This window comes from Daucus carota, chromosome 8, assembly GCF_001625215.2.
Source record: "Daucus carota subsp. sativus chromosome 8, DH1 v3.0, whole genome shotgun sequence".
In the NCBI taxonomy this organism is placed as follows: domain Eukaryota; kingdom Viridiplantae; phylum Streptophyta; class Magnoliopsida; order Apiales; family Apiaceae; genus Daucus; species Daucus carota.
The window spans coordinates 11352112-11376543 of record NC_030388.2 but is presented as its reverse complement, the minus strand read 5'-3'; the positions used below and the strand labels follow the sequence as shown (position 1 = coordinate 11376543).

General features: G+C 36.8%; 1 protein-coding gene and 1 pseudogene across 1 annotated transcript; both read right to left on the bottom strand.

The window, feature by feature from the left end:
- Window positions 1-1783: 1783 nt before the first annotated feature.
- Window positions 1784-19944, bottom strand: LOC135148468 (ABC transporter F family member 1-like; annotated as a pseudogene).
- Window positions 19945-20271: 327 nt separating this feature from the next.
- Window positions 20272-23676, bottom strand: LOC135148417 (uncharacterized). Its single transcript, XM_064083600.1, has 5 exons — window positions 23451-23676; window positions 23273-23322; window positions 22327-22453; window positions 21146-21250; window positions 20272-21063 (listed from the first exon to the last, which is right to left on the bottom strand). Exons 1-5 carry the CDS (start codon window positions 23557-23559, stop codon window positions 20438-20440), a joined length of 1017 nt encoding a protein of 338 aa, XP_063939670.1. The 5' UTR covers window positions 23560-23676; the 3' UTR covers window positions 20272-20437.
- Between the last annotated feature and the right edge of the window lie 756 nt (window positions 23677-24432).

The following is a 24432-nucleotide window of genomic DNA, read 5'->3' as shown; positions in this document are numbered from 1 at the left end:
AAGACATGTATATTTATTATGTACTATTTATAAAACACATTATTGATGTTAATTTCAATATTTAAATAACTCATTTAATGCACTAGTCAATGGGTTCTACTGTGTCTAAGTTTTAAGCGGTATATGTGGAACTGACCAGATATATGTACTAAATTCAAAGAATAATTTCTTTATTCGTTTTTAAATATCTATGCAAATTTTATGTCCAACTACTATACCTTGACACACTGTTTGTACTCCCTCCGCCAACCCATTTCTTTCACTTTGTTTTTGGGGTGTCCCATCCAATTCTTTAATTTCAAAATTCAAACAAATCGTCAATGGTCCCACCAATTCTTCTCCACTTTTCTTTCTTTTCACACTACTTTTACTTCACTCTTCTTTTTATTAACAGTAATAAAAATAATGAGTCCCCACCACTTTTACCCCCATTTCTTCCTATTTCACTATTCGTATACTATTGCCTTAACCTCGTGCCCAACCCATTTGATCAAGAAATGGGTGTGGCGGACGGAGGGAGCTACCATGTTATGATGGTCATAACTATAAGACTCATAACTGATGATTTTTATTGGCGTCAAGAGGCAATTGAGTACCCTACATGGGGTTTATAATTAATGGCTGTTGTACAGGCGTGGTACTTTTATAACATATAATTTATTATCGTATTTCATAGTTATAAAGGGGGTCTTAGGCAACCCCAATGCAGCTCTCCTTATATCCCTATTTGGTCGAGGTGGACAAGATTTATGGGTTCGGATAAAAAGTCAGTCCTCCAAACGCAACTGCCCTATCTTAAACATGTTTAGGAGAGTGAAAAACTCACCCCTTATTTGAGGGAGCAAAAGAAAGGCAAAACCAAAGCCCACTTTTATGAACTTGCCACTTCATCAATATTACCTATAATATAACATCATATTTACTAAAATCAACCTTAAATATTGAATAAATACTAATTATTTAAATTAGTAGTAACATGTATAGGTAATACAATTGGAGTTGAAACACTTTTTTGCTTACTATCATTTTAGTTCCATTTTTATTATATTTTAGGTATCAATATAGGGGAATTACCCTGAAATGCTCTTACCAAAGGGAATTTTTCGGTTGGACTTTTATTTTTTTATAAAAATATATATTAATATTTGTCTTATTAGTGAATATAAGTCTAAAATATAATTCATATTGTTACATTGGAACTTAAATTTCAGGAAATATCGACAAAACTATCTTTCGTGTTAAAAGCTGATTATCTAAATTGTCTCCTGTATGATCTTGAATATCCGAAGATTAAATGATAACTTTCTTAAAGAAAAGCATTACTGTACGTCATTGATCTATCTCAGAAAACATTTTTGTTGATTCATTCCCTCTCAAACAAAAAACGGACTATGCTGCGGCTTCGATGTATAAAAACTCAAATATAAAGCCCGATCATAGGTCACATGGCATCAACACCCCCCTCAGTATATTTTCTTGGCCAAACAAAGACTACATGAAGGAGAATGCTGTGATAATATGTGAACCTAAGGCTAAAAAAAAAAAAGATTTAATAGGTATAAACAACGGAACAGCAAGAACTGTTTCTCCATTAATATATGTCTGCACAGTTTTTTGCTGTGTCTCTAGAATTTTCATATGTCGTGAGAGGAAAAAACACAATCCGTCTTACACTCCAAAACTGCATTTGGATGTTCAAACTTGTAAGCCAAAAGTAGCAATTGTTTACCTGATTGAAAAAATATATAATAGATATATATCAAGCATCATAACCCCTTCATCTTCATAGGCCAGCTTTCTTCTTCAAGTGCGCCTTAAATCCCTGATATCACCCGCCCATGGGGTCACAGTTGATTTTCACACACCCAAATTTCACGAGCCACTGTTTATGGAGCCTGAACTCATGGCTTAACAGAACCAAGCACCCTCCCACTCTTTCACAAGCCCAGCAAGCGAGTCGATAGTCTCGATATCCAAGTTTAGTTGGCATCTCAGCAGCCAACATCTGGGCTGTTCTCCATGCAACCCATGCAAAAATCACAGCACCTTGTCATCTGACAAGTTTTTTCATTGGCATCACCCTGCGTTTACCTGTTAGTCCCACCTCCCGATTGCTGACTCATTCTCTTCTCTTCTCTCATTACCTGGAAACTCTCTTATCCTAAAAACAAGAGCCGACAGATCAAGTCAAAGTTTCTGTTCTCAGTACAATGGCTGGTGATATTGTGCTATGCGCCAGTCGATTGTGTCGCGTACCCTGCCCTATTCGGAACCAAATCACCTGTCATAGCTTTAGGCGTGGTACTCTTCCCAGCACCAATTTTGGGCCCACCCAAAGCGATCCTGTGAGTCAAGGTCACACCCAAAGTCCATATGTTTCTTGTTGTAGTGAGGTAATCTGGGTTGTTTGTGTGGCCAAATGAAAACTTCAACAAAGGAAACTGGTGGCGGGTAGTTTTCCTACATCACAAATCAAACACACAGAAAACCTGATCCCTAGACCTTTGTGTGTGAGAACCCCCCTTACCATATTTTGCAAAGTTTTTCCTTGTCTGTCCTGCGAGCTAATTTGGCTTGACCCATGTCCAATTAGCAATGTTCTCATCTCATATGAGCAATCTGATCTTGCTCGCCACTTGTACTGCTTCATCTGGTCTCCATCATGATCTGAACGGGTTTTGAACAATTGGTCAAAGTTTCCAGTATACAATTTCACTGTTGTTCTGCATGTGTAGGATGATTTGTACAACACCATTCAGGAAAGCCTGGGAGTGAGAAAACAACCAAAATTCGATCAAATTTCTTGACTCTCCGCCAGCCAGACACAAGCTTCTAATTTGTATATAGATTATAGCAACTGCATCCCAAATATACATCAAATGTTGTAAAAACCTGATTTGACAACAATGGTCCAATAACTTAACATATCAATGTTCATATAAAACGTGTCAAGGTCATCTAGTAGCAACTTTCTAAAAGATAAAACAGACAGGTTGCAACATCGCCAGACAAATCTTCAACTAAAGGGATCTAATCGCACAACTTAACCATGTAAGAGTTGCGCAATAATATAACCATCAACAAACATTAGAATAGTACACAATCACCCTTGTGAGTTTACCATTCAAGAGGGAATCGGTTGTAAATATAGTAAACTAAAGAGTTTCTCAGTGGCCACTGTAATGCAGAAAAGGTCTTAAGAAAACTAGTGAACAACCGATCAGCACATTCCACTTCGCCCAAGCTTTAGTTCTAAGGCTTCTGCCAAGGTGCTTTAAGTGTTTGTGCCTTTCACTGACAAACAGATATGCTTACAGATATTTGTGTGATTCAATATCTTAACCACATATGGACAAGATAGATTTATCAATGAAAACTTAATATAATTAACAATAGGCATTACAGTAAATGCAAATATGTATCAAACCCACCAATGCCTACCAAACTTACAAAGTAGTTGCCATGTACACAACAGCAAATACAGCTAAAGAAATTCCACAAGTTATTATCACAGTGAAGATCTTGTTCTGGCAGTTTAATGGGCCACATTAGAATGGTGAGATGGTGGAGAATATCATATAGTCATGCTATTCAAGGAGTTGTGCAAGTCAAGCTGACTAAACAAAATTCTATAGTCACTCTAAGAGAGAAAGAAACAGTACAAAGCATAGAAAAGAAATCAAGCTGAAAAGCAACACGACATGAAATAGTTCAACATCAGCTCCCAAGCTGATTAGTTGGGTTCATCCAAGCAACAAAGTGTTGGGTTCATGACAGGGGCACGTGCTAAGCAATCCCATACGCCATCCAACCGGAGAAGTCCCAGGGTTTTCTTTGCTTGCATCTCTTTGGAAAACACTGACCCAAACAAAATGTCCGGCAGCAAGTTTTTCAGCAGTTGCGGCATCCATGCTCCAAGCGCTCGTTATATCGCTCAGAGCTTCTCCTCCACCATCATCCTATAGTCAGAGATGAAAACTGAAAATTCATTAACTCGTCCCTTATAAATAGGTCCCAGATGCAACACTAATATCTTATTAAAGTTACAGACCTGGGCAGCCAGGCTTCAGCTTCTTTCTCTACTTTAACTTCTATCCTCGTCACAATTTAACAGCTGAAGTGAAGACATTCAGAAGCTTCATCTACCTTGTGAGGATGACAATATCCAGTGTTTCAGGGAATGTGGAACGTCTCGACGCCCCCTAATGGATGTAAGAAGCGTTGATTTGCCACAGCCTTCAACCCGCGCAAGCAAACCGTAACGTCTAAGGAAGGGGAAAATACTTTGCACTTCAGCACAAATCTAAAATAATCAATGAACATGCAAATATACAAATATGTTTCTGATTCACAAAAATAAACCTGCCATAATTACAGTTGCCAGCTCGGAATCGAACAATAAGATCATGCCCATGAAAAGGTTAGGGACAGGACTCTGCGCAAAACAAAAGGAAGGAAGATTGACTTGTCAATACTCATTAATTTTAACATCACGCATATTATGGCAAAACAAACCCAGAGCAAAACACAAACGTAAGATAACCGCCCAAAAAACGCTGTGGCCCTTCATTTTTTGGTAAATGTAAAGAAACAAGCTGAAGTTTAAGTGAATAATTGCATTGCTGAAACCTAACAAGAAAACTTACTAATAGACATCGATTGAATATTTGCCTTCTACGGTAATTGTCTTGGTGCCCGTCTAGAACCAATGGAGCTAAACATTGAAAACCTGCAGAAACTCTAAATCCAATATCTTATATTTATATGGCATTGATAGGAGAATAAATTCCTGAGCCCGAGTAAGTAAGAAATATGTTGAAGCCTGAGCTACGAAAGTAAATGATAGATATTTGAGGCTTGCGAACACGCGCTATTGAATCAGAAAATATAAGGTGCCTTATATCCACATTGCACTTCAGAACACACACTAAGGAGGCTGTGGGTTCGAGCCCCGTCGTCCCGATTAATCCGGAACTGACGCTATTTTTTCACAGAAAGTGTTTCTCTGCTAAGGAGTTTGTGCGATTTTATAAAACTCCTGTAATAACAAATTCTAGAGGTTACAAAAACTCTCTCAGTGATTTATATTGTATCACTAAGAGCTGCTAGGGTTCTTAACAATGTACTCGATAACTCAACTCCTATAGAGTAACCCTAATCTGTGTTTATATAGACACAGTTACAAAATCAATCTCTGATTTGATATCCTATAAATCAGCTATAAATCTATCAATCAAAGATTGCTCCAGTTTTCTGTTTAGTTTCCATAGTCAGCAAATCACTCCTCAGCTTCTATCCTTCCTTGAAGTATATCGCTTCTGAGCTCTTTCCACGTGTAAACTCTGTCGAATCTTGACTATGTAAACTCTGATCAGACTTTATCAAACTCTGTCAGACTTTATCAAACTCTGTCAGACTTTACTAAACTCTGATCAGCTTCTAGCTTAAACTCTGATGATTCTGTTCTAAAACAGACTTTAAGAATATAGTAATCATCAATTATATCTAACAATCTCCCCCAACTTGTGCATAAATAAGTTATGTGCAAGTTAACAGATAATTGATGATGTCAAAACATTTAAGTCAAATGCAACAGAGTTTAACTATATAACAGAAACTTTTTAAAACTTACAGATACTTTACTCCTTAGCTGCATAGACACCATTTGCTGTCTGTAGATACCCTCTGAGGAGTTCTCTTTCAGCTTCTTCAAGCACTGTAATCATTTGTCTCTTGATCTCTCTCAGCTCTGGATCTGAAACTCCAGTTTGATAAATTGCAGCTCTGAGATCATAGATCTTGTTCTTCTTCAAGTCCCTATCCAGCCTGATATTGTAAGCTTTATCAGACTCTTCATTAAATGCAAGAGTTCTGATTCCACCTATTGTTTCAATTTTTGCTGAATTTTTCTTCATCTCCACAGCTGTCCTTTATGATTGAGGTATTTAGGAATGAAAGGTCCAGCATTCTTGTTTCCTGTAATACCCATCTTTCTTCTGATTTGATCTTTGAGCAGGTTGGAGATGTTGGCATGACTTGTCTTTATCTGAAAATATGTGTGATACATATCTCAATTTCCCAGTGTTTAGCATAGAGATCTGCTTCAAGTACTCTAAACACTGTTCCATCAGACATGAAGTAGATAAGAACATTATCTCCTCTGTCATTCTTCACCAACTGGACTGAATCTAATTTGTCCATTCTTTCTTGTAAAGCTCCAGTCTTGGGAGCACATAGAGATGAGGGGTCATCTGGTCTTGATCCTATACTCTGATCAAATTTTCATATTTGGATCCCAGCCCTCCTTTATCTCTTCCTGCTTTACGATGAAAGATTGGTTGAATTGGTCCTTTTTCAAAGCTTATCTCAGTCATTAGACTAGGCTTTGCAAATCCAGCTAATGGAGTAGTGTTGGTTTGAACACAGCTTGAGCTTTGTCAGGGGTGTGTTTGTCTTTGCATCCTTATTAACTTGAGCTATGTCAGAGGTTAATCTTTCTTTTTGAGATTCTGCAACATGAGCTTTGTCAGAGATTGCAGCTTCTGTCTTCTTTTCCTTTACAACTTGATCCTTTTAGAGGTTGTAGACTTCTTCTTATCCCAGCCTTTTTCCAGATGTTCATCTACTTTGCTTTTACCCTTGGAAGTGTATTCATCTTCAGAGTATACCTTTTTGACTGGTAAACTCTGATCAGCAACAGTAGATTCCTTAATCAATATCCCCTTTTCTTTTGGTTTGGCAGTTGACTTTGCAGGCTTTTGGATCTTTCCAGAGTTTATGGCTTCAATATGTTCCTTTTTCAGCTCAGCTTCCTCTGCAGCAATCAACTCCAAATCCAAATTAGCTTCTGGATTTTCTTGTTCAAAGATCAATCTAGCAAGCTCTTCATCAGTCATGGTTTTCTGATCCAATCACTGGTCTTTGCTTAGATCCAGATGTGAAATTATGTGTTGGAGCAGACTTTGTGCTTTGCTTAGATTGTTTCTGACTGTCAGAGTTTGAAACTCTTCCACCAGTCCCTGCTTGAAATCTCTTGTGCTTTGTGAAATCATCAGCATCATCATCATCATTTCTTCTTTCTCTTCAGAGTTTGAGTAGTAGACTTGCATTTGACTTGAGCTACTCTCTCCCCCTTTTTGACATCATCTCATCAGGAATCAGTATGGATGTGATCAGAGAAAGTGAAGATTGGATGGCTTCAAGCTGTTTGGACATCTTCTCCTGAGTTGATTCAATGATAGTCATCCTCTTGTCCAGAGATTCATGTGCAGACACCAGCTTCTGAACATTATCTCTCAGGTATTATAGTCCTTTTCTTCTCCAACTCATTTGTCTCCTTGACATTAGCCACCTCTGTTCTTAGACCATCTATTGATTTAGATGTCTGGGCATGAGCAGGATGAAATGTCTTCAGATAAAGAATTGTGCCTTTGAGGCTTGACAAAACATCAGAGTTTGAAATTTTATTCTCTGCCATAGATAGAAAATCTTCAGCCTTTGCTGGCTTCAGAGAATGTTGGTGACTCAGCCAGAGTTTATCCCATACTTCATTTGGAGGATCAACTTGAAGATCCCTGGGAAGTGGCTCAGAGTCTGTAGTCAGAGTTTGTAGCCTTGCATTATACTGGCTAGTAGACTCCCACTTTTGTTGTGTCAGAGGAACTCCATCATTTTCATCTTGTCAGTATCTGAACTGTCATCATCCTCAGTATCAGCATCAGAGTTTGCTTTGTCAGCATCAGGAACAGTATCAGCAACTTTCTCCACATTATCTTGAGCAGATTTTTCTTGAGCTTCAGACTGTGATTTGATAGCCTCTTCACCAGTCTGAGCAAGAGACTGTAGAGCATCCATAGCTACTTTGTCAGATTCATCAACTACATCAGACCTGTAGTTTTCTGGAGCTGTATCATGAACAATGGCATCCTCTGGAATTTTCATTGGAGATTGAGGAATTGGACCATGATCAGATAATGGAGTTTGAGGATTAGACATATGTGCTCCAGCTTCAGTTGTAACTGGTTCATCACACTTTATTTCTTCATCTACTTCAGAGGATGAAGTAGATGCTGTAGGAGATGTTAGAGGAACAGCTTGGATAGGAAGCACCATCAGAGCTTGAGAATGTTCAGCAACTGGAGTTGATGGTGTTTGGTCTTCCTCAACTGTGAAGTCTGTGATTTCAGTGATTGGGACTTTTGCTCTTGCAGGCTTTTGAGCCCTCCTCTTGAATCTGGCTGGCTTCTGAGGACTGGCTTGAGCAGGTACAGGCTGTTATAGGAGTAGGTTCAGAGTTTACAGCATGTGCAGGTTCAAGATCATCATAGTCATAAGCTGCAACCAGTCTTCTTCTTTCTGCTTTTGAAGAGTAGCAGCTTCAGTGTTACTGGAATATCAGAGTTTGGAGCATCAGAGTTTAAGTGAGCCTCAGAATTTACTGGCTCATCAGTGTTTGTCTGCACTTCAGAGTTTTCTTTCAGAACTTGTGTAGCAACAGAGGTTCTTGTTCTTTTGGCAGTGGAGGGGGCTGCATCAGACTTTGCAGCCCTTTTGGACTTAGATGCAGAAGTTCTGGGTTGTTTGGGGATTGTAGGAGAGACTGAAGGTTGAGGCTGTTGTGGTTGTGGTGTTGGTGTACTGGGGGCATATCCATCCTAGCTCTAACTTGAGCTGGAATTAAAAGAGGTCTTTGAATTGGATACTTCTCATCCTTGGAGATGAGGTCCTTAAACACTCTTTTATGAAGCCTGAATGGCTTGATCTCATCATCAACATCAAAATCTACCTCACCAACAGTAGCATTAAACAATAATTGACAGAATCTTGAGAAATATATGACTTTTCTATTCTCATGCATTCTTTCACCAATATTTCTAAGAACTAATCTACCAAAATCAAAATTAGTAGAGTAGATCAGAGAATACCCAATCTGCAACATGTCCATTGGAATGGCATCCCAGTTTGTAGACTTCTTTTGAAATGCCCTGGTGATGCAGTCGAAAAAGAAACTCCATTCTCTTCTGAGCCCTGGGCGCTTTAGTTGTCCCAATTTGTCAAGCGATTCACTGTAGCCCAAATCAGTCATCATTGTTCTCAGATTTGCATCCCCATTTGTGATATACGCAGTGTCGAGCTTTGGCAGATTGAAAGCAGTTCTGACTGTGGCTGGAGTAACAAAATACTCCTCCCCTTCATATGAAAACACAATCGATGGTGATCCATCTTCACCACCATTGTCATACTGACCCGTCCTCCAGAAGTTTATGATCTGGCTTCCTGAGAGTCTGGCAGGAGCTGTGAGAGCGGTAGCAATGGCACTCTGTGCCAGAAATTGCTGCATAGGATGATAATCCCTTGGAGCGTCAGCAGTGTTTAGGATAGCAGCATGGTTATTGGTGACAAATTCCACACCTGCAAAGATGAATGCTGTAGTGGCCATTAGAACAGAGTTTAAGAAAGAAGGTGTTTGAGGAAGTGTGTATGAGAAAATTTGAATATCAGAGAGAAGAGAGTAAGAGTTTGTGTGTAAAGATTAAGTGTAGAAGCGAAGAAAAGGCAATAAAATCTGATGATAAACTCTTCAGATTTTGTTTAGCTATACACGCTTGGGCTCTTTGTTCACTTGGACACCTGTCAGATTTTAACTGGTAGTTGAATGTTAGTGGGATAGAGAAAACGAGAGTGATAATCATGAGCGCAGTAAAACATGTGCAGTAATAAATGCTGATTACACGTTCTCCTATTAAAATGTTTTTCATGTAAACCCACTAACAATACATCCGTTTGAAATACTCCCTTCATATTCTCTGAATATTTTGTACTCCTGAAATGTACAAGATTTAAAAAATCAAGATTAAATCTCTCGAATTTTAAACTCTGAGATTTACATCAAAGAAAATAACTTTCTAAGTACCTCAGAATAAAGACATGATTTTTAGAAAATCCATCAGAAAATCAGAGTTTGTCACAAAATCCATAGCTCAATAATGTGCTTTTGACAGTATGTGTGTGATTTAACATATTAAATCAGAGACTAGAGAATTTCACAATTTCGTAATTATAAGGTAGACAAGAATAATTTATTTAAACTCTCAAGACATAGACAAAAGACATACTCTGATGGAGAAATATATAAAATAAACTAAACCCCTTTTTTTTTTTTTTTCAAAAGGACGCTTTTCAGTGTAAATGAATCACGACCTTTTAAGGATAATTTTGCCACAGTATTTCTCCAGTAATCAGAGATTGTGACTGGTCACCATAGATTTTAAAATCTTGGCAATTACTTAATACCAGTAAGTGTTTGGGTCTTCCCAGTCACTGTCATAGACATCTAAGATCTCAAAGGAGTACCATGCTTATTTGCAGGGGTGTATATATCATCAGAGTTTATAATCACTGTCTAATTTACTGAGAGAAAATGCAAATTAGTCAGTCTCACTTATAATTAAGATATGTGAAGTAATAGAGTCTCAATGATATCAATATGCATATAGTGTTAAGTAGTAGCACAAAATTGAGATCAAGATTAAAGAACTGAACTGAGATTCATGATTACTAATTCATATCATGCTTCATAATATCTTCACAGGTTTGTTTTCTCAGAGAAATAAAAATGAAATCATTAATCAAGATTCAGAGTTTACAAACATCAGAGAATATCGTCAGAGAATGACGATCAGAGAATATCATCAGAGTATAGCACACAGAGTATATCATCAGAGAATGTCATCAGATTTTAACAATCAGAGTATATCATGGCAAATTTGTGAGCAATACATATGGTAATTTGACAATTGTAATTTGAAAGATCTGACCAGTATGTTTACTCAGTTCCTGATATCATTCCTAGCTCATTCACCAGTCTAGTGAAGGTTGCTTCACTTAGTGGTTTGGTGAATATGTCTGCTAGCTGCTGTTCTGTGGGAACAAAGTGAAGTTCAATGGTTCCTTCCTCCACATGCTCCCTTATAAAATGATATCTTATACTGATGTGCTTTGTCAGAGAATGTTGAACTGGGTTTCCTGTCATAGCAATAGCTTTTGGTTATCACAATAAATAGGAATTTTAGAAAAGGATAACCCATAGTCCAACAGTTGATTCTTCATCCAAAGAATTTGAGCACAGCAGCTGCCTGCAGCTATATATTCTGATTCTGCTGTTGATGTTGAAATGGACTTTTGCTTCTTGCTGTACCAAGAAACAAGTCTTCCACCCAGAAATTGACAACTCCCACTTGTGCTTTTCCTGTCAATTTTGCAACCTGCAAAATCTGCATCAGAGTATCCAATTAGACTAAAATCTGATTCTCTAGGATACCATAATCCCAATGATGTGGTTCCTTGAGAGATCTGAATATCCTCTTTACTGCAATCAGATGAGGCTCTCTTGGATCTGCCTGGAATCTTGCACATAGACATGTGGCATACATGATGTCTGGTCTACTTGCAGTCAGATAAAGCAAAGATCCAATCATTCCTCTATAGTTTGTGATATCCACTGATGCACCAGTGTCTTTGTCTAGTTTGGTTGCTGTTGCCATAGGAGTAGTTGCAGCTGAACTGTCTTGCATACCAAATTTCTTCAAAAGATTTCTGGTATACTTGGCTTGATTTAAAAATCCCATCTTCAGTCTGTTTAACTTGTAAACCCAGAAAATAACTGAGTTCCCCCATCATGCTCATTTGGTACCTAGACTGCATGAGCTTGGCAAATCTTTGACAGAGTTTAGCATTAGTGGAGCCAAAAATAATGTCATCAACATAGATTTGGACTAAAAGTAGATCATTACCATGATTCAAATAAAACAGGGTTTTATCTATGGTACCTCTAGTAAATCCACTTTCAAGAAGAAATTGAGCCAGAGTTTCATACCATGCCCTTGGAGCCTGCTTTAGTCCATAAAGTGCTTTGTCCAACCTGTAGACATAGTCTGGATGTTTTGGATCCACAAATCCTGGAGGTTTTCAACATATACCTCTTCATCCAGTTTTCCATTCAGAAAAGCACTCTTGACATCCATCTGAAATACCTTGAATTTCTTGTGAGCAGCATAGGCCAGAAAGATTCTGATTGCCTCCAATCTTGCAACTGGGGCAAATGTCTCATCATAGTCAATACCTTCCTGTTGTGAGTACCCTTTTGCCACAAGCCTTGCTTTATTCCTGGTAATGACACCCTCACTGTCAGTTTTGTTTCTGAACACCCATTTTGTACCAACTATGGATCTGTCTTTAGGTCTTGGTACTAGGGTCCATACTTTGTTTCTCTCAAACTCATTTAGCTCTTCTTGCATTGCTTGTATCCAGTCAGCATCTTGAAGAGCTTCCTCCACCTTTTTAGGTTCTGTTTGTGACAGAAAGCAATGATGTAAACACTCATTTGCTGTAGCTGTCCTTGTTTGCACACCTGCTTCTGGATTGCCAATTATTAAATCAGGTGTGTGAGATTTTGTCCACTTCCTAGCATGTGGAAGTTGACTATTTTCATCATTGGATCCTCCCCCTTGATCCATGCTCTCCTGATTCTGTTGATTATTCTCTGTAGCTCCCCCTAAGTTTGTGCGATCAGAGTTTGAATCAGTGTTCTCTGATGAGTTTGAGTTAGCATTCTCTGATGAGTCTTGGGTAGAGTCTGAAACATTCTGATGCTCCCCCTCAGCAAGTGCTTCATCATCATGAACTTGTAAATTTTCATCAGAGTTTGCCTGTTTCACAGTCAGAGTTTGACTGTTCATCAGAGTTTATCGAATCAGAGAATATTTCTTCATTTTCAAATGCAGTTTTTCATGATCATCCATATCTGGTAAGCCCATGATTTTCTTGTCATCAAATGACACATGTATGGATTCCATGATCACCTTGGTTCTTAGATTGTAGACTCTGAAGGCCTTTGTTATCAGAGGATAACCCTACAAAGATGCCTTCATCAGCTTTTAAATCAAACTTGGTAAGCTGTTCTGGATGAGTCTTCAATACAAAGCATTTGCACCCAAATATATGAAAGTACTTCAGATTTGGCTTCTTTTTCTTCACCATCTCATATGGGGTCTTGCCATGCTTATTAATCAGTGTTGCATTTTGAGTGAAACAGGCTGTTTGAACAGCTTCTGCCCAGAAATAAGTAGGCAATTTAGCCTCATCAAGCATAGTTCTGGCAGCTTCTATAAGAGTCCTGTTTTTCCTTTCAACTACACACCATTTTGCTGTGGTGTACCAGGTGCAGAGAATTGTTGCACTACACCTCTTTCTTGCAGAACTCTTCCATTGTTGAATTTCTGAACTCAGTTCCATTATCACTTCTAATGATCTTTACTTTGTCTTCAGATCCGTGATCCAGTTGTTTCACATGATCCATCAGATGCAAGGCTGTTTCATCTTTAGAGTGAAGAAAATATACCCAAGTGTATCTGGTATACTCATCAACAATGACAAGAGCATATTTCTTCCTTGCAATGGATGGTACATTGACTGGTCCAAATAGATCAACATGTAGAAGATGATATGGTTTCTTTATTGAGAATTCAGTCTTACTCTTGAAGGATGTCTTTCTCTGCTTGGCCTTTTGACATGAATCACATAATCCATCAGATGTAAGTAGTGATTCAGGGAGTCCTCTCACAAGCTTTTTCTTTATAAGCTCATTTATGGAGTTGAATTCAGGTGTGAGAGCTTCTTATGCCACTTCCAACTTTCTTCTGCAGAGATTCTTGTAGATAAGCAAATTGCTTTTCCTTCAGAGTTTGTAGGCAGGTGGATTTCATAAATATTTCCATGTCTGTGAGCAATCACTGCCACCTTGCCTGTTGACTTGCTTACTATCTCACTGTGTTCTCCATAGAAATCAACATGATATCCTCTGTCACAGATTGACTGACAGAGAGTAAATTTGTGTTTTAGCCCTTGAACAAGAGCTACATTTGATTGATGACATTTCCAAGATGATGTTGCCATATCCCAGAGTCCTCCTATGTTGCCATCTCCATAAGAACACTTGGGCCAGCTTTTCCAAAACTCTGACGCAGGGCCTTTATTTCCAGTCATGTGTCCTGAACATCCACTGTCCAAGACTAGAATAGTCTTCCTGTTGCCTGCAATCACAAAGACCACTAATTGTTAGTTTTAAGGACCGGACTTGCTTGGATCCCTTGGCTTATTAAGGTTGTTAGCTTTTGCAGCGGAATTATTTTTATCAGAGTTTGAGCTAACAGACTTGCAACAGAGTTTGTACTGGAACAGATTTTGTACTTGCAGAGCTTTTATAAACTTCTTCAAAGAAGGTTTCAATTGATAATAATCATATACAAACTATGATATTCTTTGCAAGTATAAATAGAATGCCATAAACTACCACAATGAAAACATGGATCTTGTGGTTTATATCTAATACTACTTTTCTAACTCAGACTTTGTAGGTAAAGAGTTAATGTCCTTGTTCTTCCTGCAAAAATTAGCAAGATGATTAGTATTCCCACAGTTATGCATGTCTTCCTAGTGCATTTGGAATAGGCATATAGTTATTACTCTTGTCTATTCCAACCTTGCCATTTCTATTTTTTCCTAGGTTCCTTGTCTTTGCTATCAGACTTTACCTCTTTAAGCTTATGTTTAAGCTTTTCTGAGTCATCAATCCTATGTTAACCTGTTTGGGCTTATCAGATTTTAAATTGTTGTTAATCTCTGATTTGGTCTATTCTGTTTAGAATTAGAGGATTCAGCAACAAATTTAACAGGTTTAACCTTAGGTTTTTGAGTTTTAACAAATTCTGTTTTGATGACTCAGCTTCAGAGTTATCAGTGTAACCTAGTCCCTTCTTCCAGTTTCCACTACCTAAGATATCCTGAGTGGTTTTGCCTGAATTAGTCATGTCTTAATGATCTCCCTTTCCTTAGCAAGTTCTGATTGAAGAGATGCATACCTCTGTGATAATTCATCTTTGACCATGACAGCATCATCTCTTTCTTTTTGAACTTCCAACATCTGAACTAATTCTTTTTCTAGAAAATCATTCCTTTTCTTTACACTCAGAGTTTCAGATTTAATCTTTCATTTTCTAAAGTCTGATCTCTAAAGCTGATATGTAAAGTTTTAAGAAACAATCTTAACTCAGTTATATCTTCAGTATCAAAGGCAAGAGTAGAATGAGGTACCTTAGCAGGAGATTCAGAGTTGTTGTCAGTGTTTGCCATCAGAGCATAATTGACTTCTTCTTCTGAATCAGATGTATCTGTCCAGTTTCCTTTCTTGGTGATAAAGGCTTTTTCTTTTCCTTCTTGGCTTTCTTGCATTCAGATGCAAAGTGTCCCTTTTCACCACAGTTGAAACAGGTATACTTGTCAGCTTTTCCAGCTTTTCCTTCTTTGCCCTCATTCTTCTTAAAGTTCTTCTTGTCATAAACTCTGTCAGAGTTTCTGTCTTCCTTGAAAAACTTTTGCCTTTGTTGAACTTTTTGTAGGCCAACTTCTTGAAGCTTTTCACCATCAATGCTGCTAACTGCATCATCTCATCATCACTTTCTCAGAGTCTGAGGGAACATCAGAGTTTGAGTCATCAGAGTTTGATGATTCAATGTCAGACTTTGTGACATGAGCTTTTCCCTTGCTCTTAGCAGTTTCCTCTTGAACTTTCAGAGCAACAGACTTTGATTTTCCTCCATGTCGTTTGCTCCTTTGCTCCATTTCAAGTTCATGAGTCTTCAGCCTTCCATAAACATCATCAAGAGACATTTCTCCAAGATCAAGATTGTCTCTTATTGTAGTGACTTTCAAATCCCATTTTCAGGAAGAGCTAGAAGGAATTTGAGGTTTGAGTCTTCAAGATCATATTCCTTGTCCACCAGAGATAAGTCATTTAACAGTTTGACAAATCTGTCATACAGATCTGTCAGAGACTCACCAGATTTTGAGTCAAAGTGCTCATACTCCTGTGTAAGGATTGTTTTTCTGTTTTTCTTAATGGCCTGAGTTCCTTGACATCTGGTTTCCAGAGCATCCCAAATTTGTTTAGCAGTTTTGCACCCAATCACCCTATTAGACATTGCATTATCAAGGGCACTATGCAACAGATGCTTCACCTTTGCATCTTTACTGATAGATGAGATGTCCTCTGGAGTATAATCTTTCTTTTCTTTTGGAACCATCTTTTGAGGTTCATCTGCAATCCCAACAGAAAGCTTGGTAGGCATATGTGGTCCATCAAAAATCCTGTCAAGGTATTCTGGATCAACAGAGTCTAAGAATATGATCATTCTTTCTTTCCAGACTGGATATTCAGATGCCTTAAGGATTGGAACTCTAAAGGATGAAGCTTGTGATTTTTCAGACATGATTGTGTTTAAGATCTCACTGTAGTAATCTTAACAGAGCTCGCTCTGATACCACTTGTTAGGTCCTATAAACTCACTATATAATCTGATATAGTGATCACAATCTGTAACACAGTAAGACAATATAAGAGATTGAAAGTAATAAACTCTTATATTCACAAAGCTTTAATGGTTAAAAAAACTCTCTCAGTGATTTATATTGTATCACTAAGAGCTGCTAGGGTTCTTAACAATGTACTCGATAACTCAACTCCTATAGAGTAACCCTAATCTGTGTTTATATAGACACAGTTACAAAATCAATCTCTGATTTGATATCCTATAAATCAGCTAATAAATCTATCAATCAAAGATTGCTCCAGTTTTCTGTTTAGTTTCCATAGTCAGCAAATCACTCCTCAGCTTCTATCCTTCCTTGAAGTATATCCGCTTCTGAGCTCTTTCCACGTGTAAACTCTGTCGAATCTTGACTATGTAAACTCTGATCAGACTTTATCAAACTCTGTCAGACTTTATCAAACTCTGTCAGACTTTACTAAACTCTGATCAGCTTCTAGCTTAAACTCTGATGAATCCTGTTCTAAAACAGACTTTAAGAATATTAGTAATCATCAATTATATCTAACACTAAGTCTACATCTTGAGCACACATATTAAACACAATATGACTAATGTATATATAGTCATCTCAAACTAGACAAATCAGAATCTAATTCTAAAGCAGCTACACATAATCCTAATCCGATTCTAATTTCTAACTCAAATCAGAATCCAATTCCAACTGGGTCTTCTAACTTTGCGACCAGAAATATCTTTTATAATAATTATCTAAACATACAACAATTATCCTTATATATTTTGGATTACCAAAGTCCATTCTATTATTATAATTGCCTGATACCTAACAAAATATGTATAGTGTATATCGATATTTGAATATCTGATTCACGTACAAACTCATTAAATTGAAAATTTTATAAATCCAACGGAGTGAAAATAATAATCTATAATCTCGATTAATAAATAATTTATCGAGAGAATATATTTATCAAAATTTTATTTACCTCGTATTCTCATAATAATAATAATAATAATAATAATAATAATAATAATAATAATAATAATAATAATAATAATAATAAAAGGATCAATGAATCTTAATTAATAAATCCTATGATGATATAAACTAATATTTAGAATTTAATACTCTTCGATGTGTCAAGTACTTTGGTTCAATAATGAAAATTTAGTTATTCTTTTAATTTAGCACGTGTGAGCATCAACTTCATATTAACGAATCGACTATCCGATGTGAGAGGGAACAACTAACGTTTCACTTATTGATTATTGAACAGGTTCTAAGATGGGTCTGTGACTCTTGAATGTCAAAGACGTCCTTAAGATGATCTCATAGTTCATACGGGTAGAGATGATAGGGTCGGTCCATGAATTTTCCTTTCTTTTTCCGTATTTCGCTCAAAGAGTTGAAGAGGATTGTGCATTAAACTGTTCGCAAGGCTACCTCCTCTAAATTTGATGGCCCGTCTTTATCAAGTTTAGTGTGTTTCGGTCCTCCTCCCAATTACTTAGAAAAAAAATGAGTCGCTATTATTTTTATATAGCGTGTTTAGCGTTTTTGTCTTTTTATATTTTAAATGAAAATATTGGAACTTTAAAACTAGAACTACTATGTACACAAATTTTAGCACAATTTTCTATCATTTCTCAACGCGATTAACAAATTTAGATATCTTAGTGGATATTTATGAAAATCTAGTTCTGTTATTTTAAATTTATCTAAAATTTGTGATAAAATATTAAGAGTTGAGAAAATTGATAGTAATTTGAAATTTCAGCTATAGAATTACTCACTCTGATCCTTTTTATAAGTCACTTAGATTTTTTGCACACAATTCCATGTACTTTAATCACCTACCTAAATTTTTTTTTTTCTAAAAATTCCTTTTTATGAATTAAAATACGAGACGTATATTTTTATTTTAAAAAATTTGAAACTATTAATTCTAAGTGTGTGGTCAAAATACTTAGATTCATGTGCAATAAGTCAAAGTAACTTATATTTAGGAGGGGATGGAGTATATAAATAGTCTGATAACCCCCAAAAAATATTTTATTGTACAAATGTATTTTGTAAAACAAAAAACATCGTCTTTGGAATTATCGCTTCTTCCGCTGCAGCACAAACTGTTTTGGAGGGAGTGAGAAATTTAGTGTTACTTTCAATTGGTTTTTGTGTTGTCTCATAGTGTGTCCCTATCAGCTCTTCCAATACATTTGCTGCATTGGCCTTCAATAATTCTTTGGACAGTATAGGCGAAAATGGCTTGCGAAACACAGGTGACAAGTGGGCTTCATGAGTCATGACCACTCAATAAGTGCTTTTTTTTCCGGAAGATCAGCAATGTCCAAGCCTCTCCTACCTCAAGTGATGAGAAGAACACAGGGCAGGGAAGTGTGGAATGAAATGAGTTAAAGAATGAGAACAGATCCAAGTGTCTCGGGATTTTATCAACTTCAAATACCAAAACAAAAAAATCAATCATTTAAACGCTGGAACCTTTAGGATGACTTTGGTAGGCAAAAACAAAATCTTATTGAACTAAGGTCAGTATCTTCATGCATTCCTGGTTTACAATTTATGACCACAATTAATTTTTTGTTGCGGTTAAAATTACTTTGCTAAGAAGTAGATCATTTATTCTAGACTTCATAAACAAACGAAACATGATATTAATGGCATCTCAGAAAGCATGATAGCCTCTTTTATTTCATTTTCAGAAGCAGCTATGTCGCGGATAACATTCTGAAACATCTGCTGCTCTTCAATGAAGTATGCATCAAATTCCATAATTCCAGCATTGATGTTGCAAGGTCTTGCATCTGGCACAATTTAACAGGCAATATACGAAGTCCATTGATAAAGATAAGTCTCCCAGAAAGAGCGTCTTGTGAAAAATATAAGAACCATCTAGCAGTTCTCCTCTACACCTTAAGTTTTAGGAGAGTTGGCCATCCAATATGGATTTTAGAGCTCAAGTAATACACGAGTTGTCGAAAATGAACCCCTGTATCCACTCTAAAATCCCAAAAATGGGCTTTCAGGCGAGAGGATATATTATAGACAGTTAGCTGATTGTCCATCTGCTTCTGCTTCTTCTATATACAGCTTGTTATAAGTTACCAAAAAATGTAGAGGAACTGCTGGACCTACAAGCGCATTGCAATGCTGCATCTTGCGAGGCCACTTATTACTACAGTGTGTCGGGTTCTGAAAGGTAAAAGGAGGCAACTGAGGTTGGTCTGGAACATTTAAAATTCTCTGGCTCAAACAGTTGGACAGAAGGATCTTTATCGAGGATGCAAAAGCCAGAACTATGTCTTTCTTTTGTTGCCAATCAATCCATTCAGGAAGAGCATCCTTTGAGAACTCCTCTCTCAGAAGGCAACTTCCACAATAACAATCAGAAGCAGCCAATGAGAAATCAGAAGGGAGTTTCCAAGCATAAAATGACTTGCACAGTCTTGAAATTTCTGCAGATGTTCTAGTATTCTGTCCATAGTAAAAGAGACTAAACTCGCAGTTCCAATAGGATCCCATCAGAATACAGTATCCATTCTCAGAAGCCCACGTGTATGTTAGAAAATGGAAAGTTTGAGGCATATTAATAATATGTTCTCGACGTAATTTCCAGAAACTATAGTTGGAAGTTGTCCCCTGCTATGAGGACTTAAACTTTCATCTAAGACATTTTCCTAGTGTAATCCATAGATAAATTGAGATGAAATGGCTAGCTTGAAATTGGTGTGTGGAAAAGTGTGTATATAGACGATATACCTGTAATAAATTGTAACAAATAATCTCATTCTCAATATAAAAATAAACTAGATGTCGACCATTTACCTTAAAAATGAGTTAACATCTGAATTTTTCAAACAAGTTTCATTGTCACCATAGGCAGTTCAAAATTCAGCATCATCCACACGACATTTCAAAGTTCTGCTCGCATCACGCATACAGTCTAGAAACATGTATTATTCCATTCCTCACTCAGATAATTTTTTGAGTCCTACAACTAATTTATGGTACTTGCTTATTCTGCTGAAAACTCAAACAACATGCTGTGCTGGTACTTCTCGCCAGGTTTAACAACTACAGATGGAAAGTTTGGTTGATTAATAGCATTTGGAAATCCTTGAGTCTCCATACAAACGCCTGCATGTTTACCATACACCGCTCCACCTTTCCCAACAACTCCGGAAACATAATTTCCTGTGTAAAACTGCATACCTGGAGCATTGGTCCATAGGTTGAGAACCCTTGCACTTGATGGATCTTTCAACTTTGCAGCATGTTTCAAGCCCAATTTTTCATCCCCGCAATCAAGGACATAGTTGTGATCATATCCTAAGCCAGGGACTTCGCTGATAGAACTTCCAATCTTCTTCTCTGCAGAAAAGTCAAATGCAGTGCCCTTAACTGGCATAATTTCTCCAGTTGGGATTGTGTTCTGATCTACAGGGGTGATGTGCATTGCCCATATCTGAGCTGAATGATCCAGAATGTTGCCTGAGTTGTGGCCAGCCAGATTCCAGTAGGTATGCTGAGCTAGATTTATTGGAGTGGGCTTATTTTCAGGAATTGCTTCCATGTCAAGCCTCATACTAGTGCTTGCAGTTAGAGTGTACGTTGCCGTCACAGAAACATCTCCAGGATATCCTGTTTCGACATAGCAGAGTGAAGTCTGAAGTTACCTACACATAAAGAGCCAAAGACAGAGATTGAGATAAAGAAGTAGTACCTTCCTCGCCATCACGGCAATGGTATTTGAAGGTAATGGATGGATTTTCTCCCTTCTTGTAATCAACAACTTCCCAAAGCACCTTGTCAAATCCTTTAAGCCCGCCTTCAAGAGAATGCATTGCAAAATAATTAAAAAATTATCATGCAAACTATATTGACAAGCGAAACAAACTCTCTGTAGCCTTCATATGTTTCGAGGAACAAATACTATTACTAGTTTAATCAAAGGTTTGAGTGTCTGGCAACCAAACCCGTAACAAGATAACAGCAACATCCAAACCCCATAATATGGTAATACATCTTGCGTAAATATCCACAAAACTATGTACTCTAGAAAGAAGCAGCATCATGTTGATCCAGAATTTAGCTTAGCGAAGAACATAGAATGGTACACCAAACGTTCTGTAGCACATGTGGTGTAGTATTATAATATCTTTAAGGTAGATCATAGCATTTTGAGCTATTGCACTTCAAACAGATAATAGGAGAAAAGTATTTTACACACACGTGATTCAAAGCCAGGAATAAATTATAAACAGGGATATATTACAAACTACATGAATCCCATTCTACATTTGTGGCTTCTCTAATTTCCACCAAGTATACTGCGCCATCTCAGCAAACAGGAAAGAACCACATGCACTTCCTGTCCTTTTTACCGCTACCACCACACATAACAGTGTCCAATTTATAATCTGGTCAAGAAATTTCCCAAATAACATCCTATGCTTGCCTACTTTGAAAAAGCATATTCTGGGTTGCGATCACATGGTCAGCACTGTGAAAGAGTTTCCTAACAGAAAACTGTGCCACTATACTAAGGGATGAGGAATCAGACTGCAATAATTTGCAAAGTTAAATTAACCACCGGAAACGGAGGAAAATCAAATGCAACTGTTTGTTATGGCACAGAAAAGGACTTCGGAGTGGGCATAGAACTTGGGGATGAACACTGTAATAAGAAGATTTAATCCAAAAGCTCAGAGCTAAAAAAAATAATTATAAAAAAGGGACCCGTCACAGTCAAACTCGCCTTCTATGTACAATAATATATATATATTATAGTTATATTATTGTACATTAGGTTCATACACCAAAACAAATCCTGCCTAGTCACATATATTCAAACACTGATCTCTCCTATTTAGTATTGAAAACAAGATACGGAGAAAGTATTACCATGGAGACTATTCGGTCCATTGTTGATGGGGAGAGAGTAATTAACCCCATCCAGTGTAAACTTTCCCTCTTTGATCCTATTTGCAACCCGACCCACAATGCAGCCAAAATAAGGAGCAGCACCTTTCTGATCAACAATCATAAACCAAATAATCAGTTACAAAATAACCAGTAAAAACACTCATTCAATATGCCCATCCAATCGAAGTAATCAAAAATCACAAAAGAACTACTCCCTCCGTCCCAATTTATGTGAATGGGTTTGACTTTCACGGAGATTAAGAAAAAGGTAGTAAATGTAGTTGAAAAGTGGGTAAAGTGGTGGGACCCATCAATATTTAATAGTAATAGATTTGAGATAGTGGAGGAAAGTAGTGGGTGTAATAGTGTTTATTTTATAAAAAGAGAGTATAAAATATAGAGGTACTGGGTATAATAGTGAAAAGTAGTGTTCAAAATAGTAAGTATTGTAGGTTCATTCTTTTTGGGACTTCCCAAAAAGGAAATGAGGTCATATAAAATGGGACGGAGGGAGTAAACGCTAAGAGCCAACCGCTAAAATAGACATGACACGAACCTGACTATGATCATAACAACTCATTATCTAAAATCGTATCCCTCTTCATCATGTAATCATCTTGATCAAATTCCACTAAACAACTTCGAAAGGCTAGTGTGGACATGTCTAGAGCAACCCCAATCCCACTCAATTACTAGGACAAAACCCAGAAACGGAACAAACATGTATAAATCGTTTATTAAATAATTTATTCTCCTTAAATTACATAACCATCTTGATTAAATTTCAGCAGATATATTGAAAAAGACACGAATTTGACTCGTTTACAAACACGAACTCACCCGAAACCTGAAATTCCACCATAAGATCACAAAACAAACCACGTAGCAAAATCAAAAATTATCAAAAGGGTTAGCAAAAACTAACCAAATAAGGCTCCACAGAGTCAAATCCCAGAACAACATCAGCTAATTTCCCTTCAATAACATAAATTAACAACAATCATCAGCAACAAACACAAACACATAAATAAAACACAAGATCAAAAGGGTCATTGCCAAAATTTAAATATAAAATAAAAATGGCTAGAGCTTATCATGAGTACCATTCTTGTCAGGTACAAACAAAGAAGTGATAGTGCAGCCATAGTTGGAGATGCAAGCTTTCATGGTGCCATTGTTCAGCTCAAAAATCTGTGCTTTAGCTTCTGCCATTGTATGTATATGATACTATGTAAGTATATTCACCACAAAAGAAGATATAGATTGACTTGAGTTCAGAAAGTGAGGGGGTTTATGTTGTGATAGTGATGGATGACGTTGTCCTTTTATCGGATGGCTTTCGCTGTCGATCAAGAGTAATTTCAATAAATAAGGAAAAATAGATTTTTTTTTCCGCTCAACTTATTGTGTTTTTGGAACTTGTCGCCCAACTAATTTTTTTTATATTTTACTCACTAATATTAGGTTTGGATTTTTTTTTAGCCACCAACTTAGGTTCGGATTTGATTACTAACATTATAATAATTTTTGTAGCATCATTTATACATAGTGATAGAATGTAATATTTTGATGATGTGAATCTTTATATATAACAATAATAATATAAAATGACCCGATGAAAAATTAAAACCAGGATAAAACGTAATTAGAATTCTAAAAATTCAATAAATCATGAATATGAAATCAATTACTTCAAACAATTCACTCTCCCTGATATGATAAAGTGTAATTGAGTGATATGATACATCATCTTTCGCTATTAAAATTTCAATCGACTAGCTCAGTCTATCTCTCAAATTTATTTTCATAAATTTTAATAACTTTATCTTATTACAATTTTCCAGATAAATAAATAGAGAGGTTAACTTAATTTTCAATGATTGTCCTCTATAATGCATCATTTTATTATTATTACTCCCCCCGTCGCTCTCATTAGTTTACAGTTTTTTCTACGGCTTAGTACGTATTTTAAGACTCGTATAAAACATAGTTTCATAACTTATTTTTGTGATTTTTTTTTTGTGTGTAAAAATTCAAACGCTGAATTTTTATTCGGAAGAAAAAGTAAAATTATTTATGAAACTA

Coding starts and splice junctions, on each gene's coding strand:
- LOC135148417 (XM_064083600.1), bottom strand. CDS start 23,559: ATGGCAGAAGCTAAAGCACAGATTTTTGAGCTGAACAATGGCACCATG. Junction 23,323..23,450: donor GTTTGTACCTGACAAGAATG/GTACTCATGATA, acceptor ATGTTATTGAAG/GGAAATTAGCTGATGTTGTT. Junction 21,251..22,326: donor TGGACCGAATAGTCTCCATG/GTAATACTTTCT, acceptor ATTCTCTTGAAG/GCGGGCTTAAAGGATTTGAC.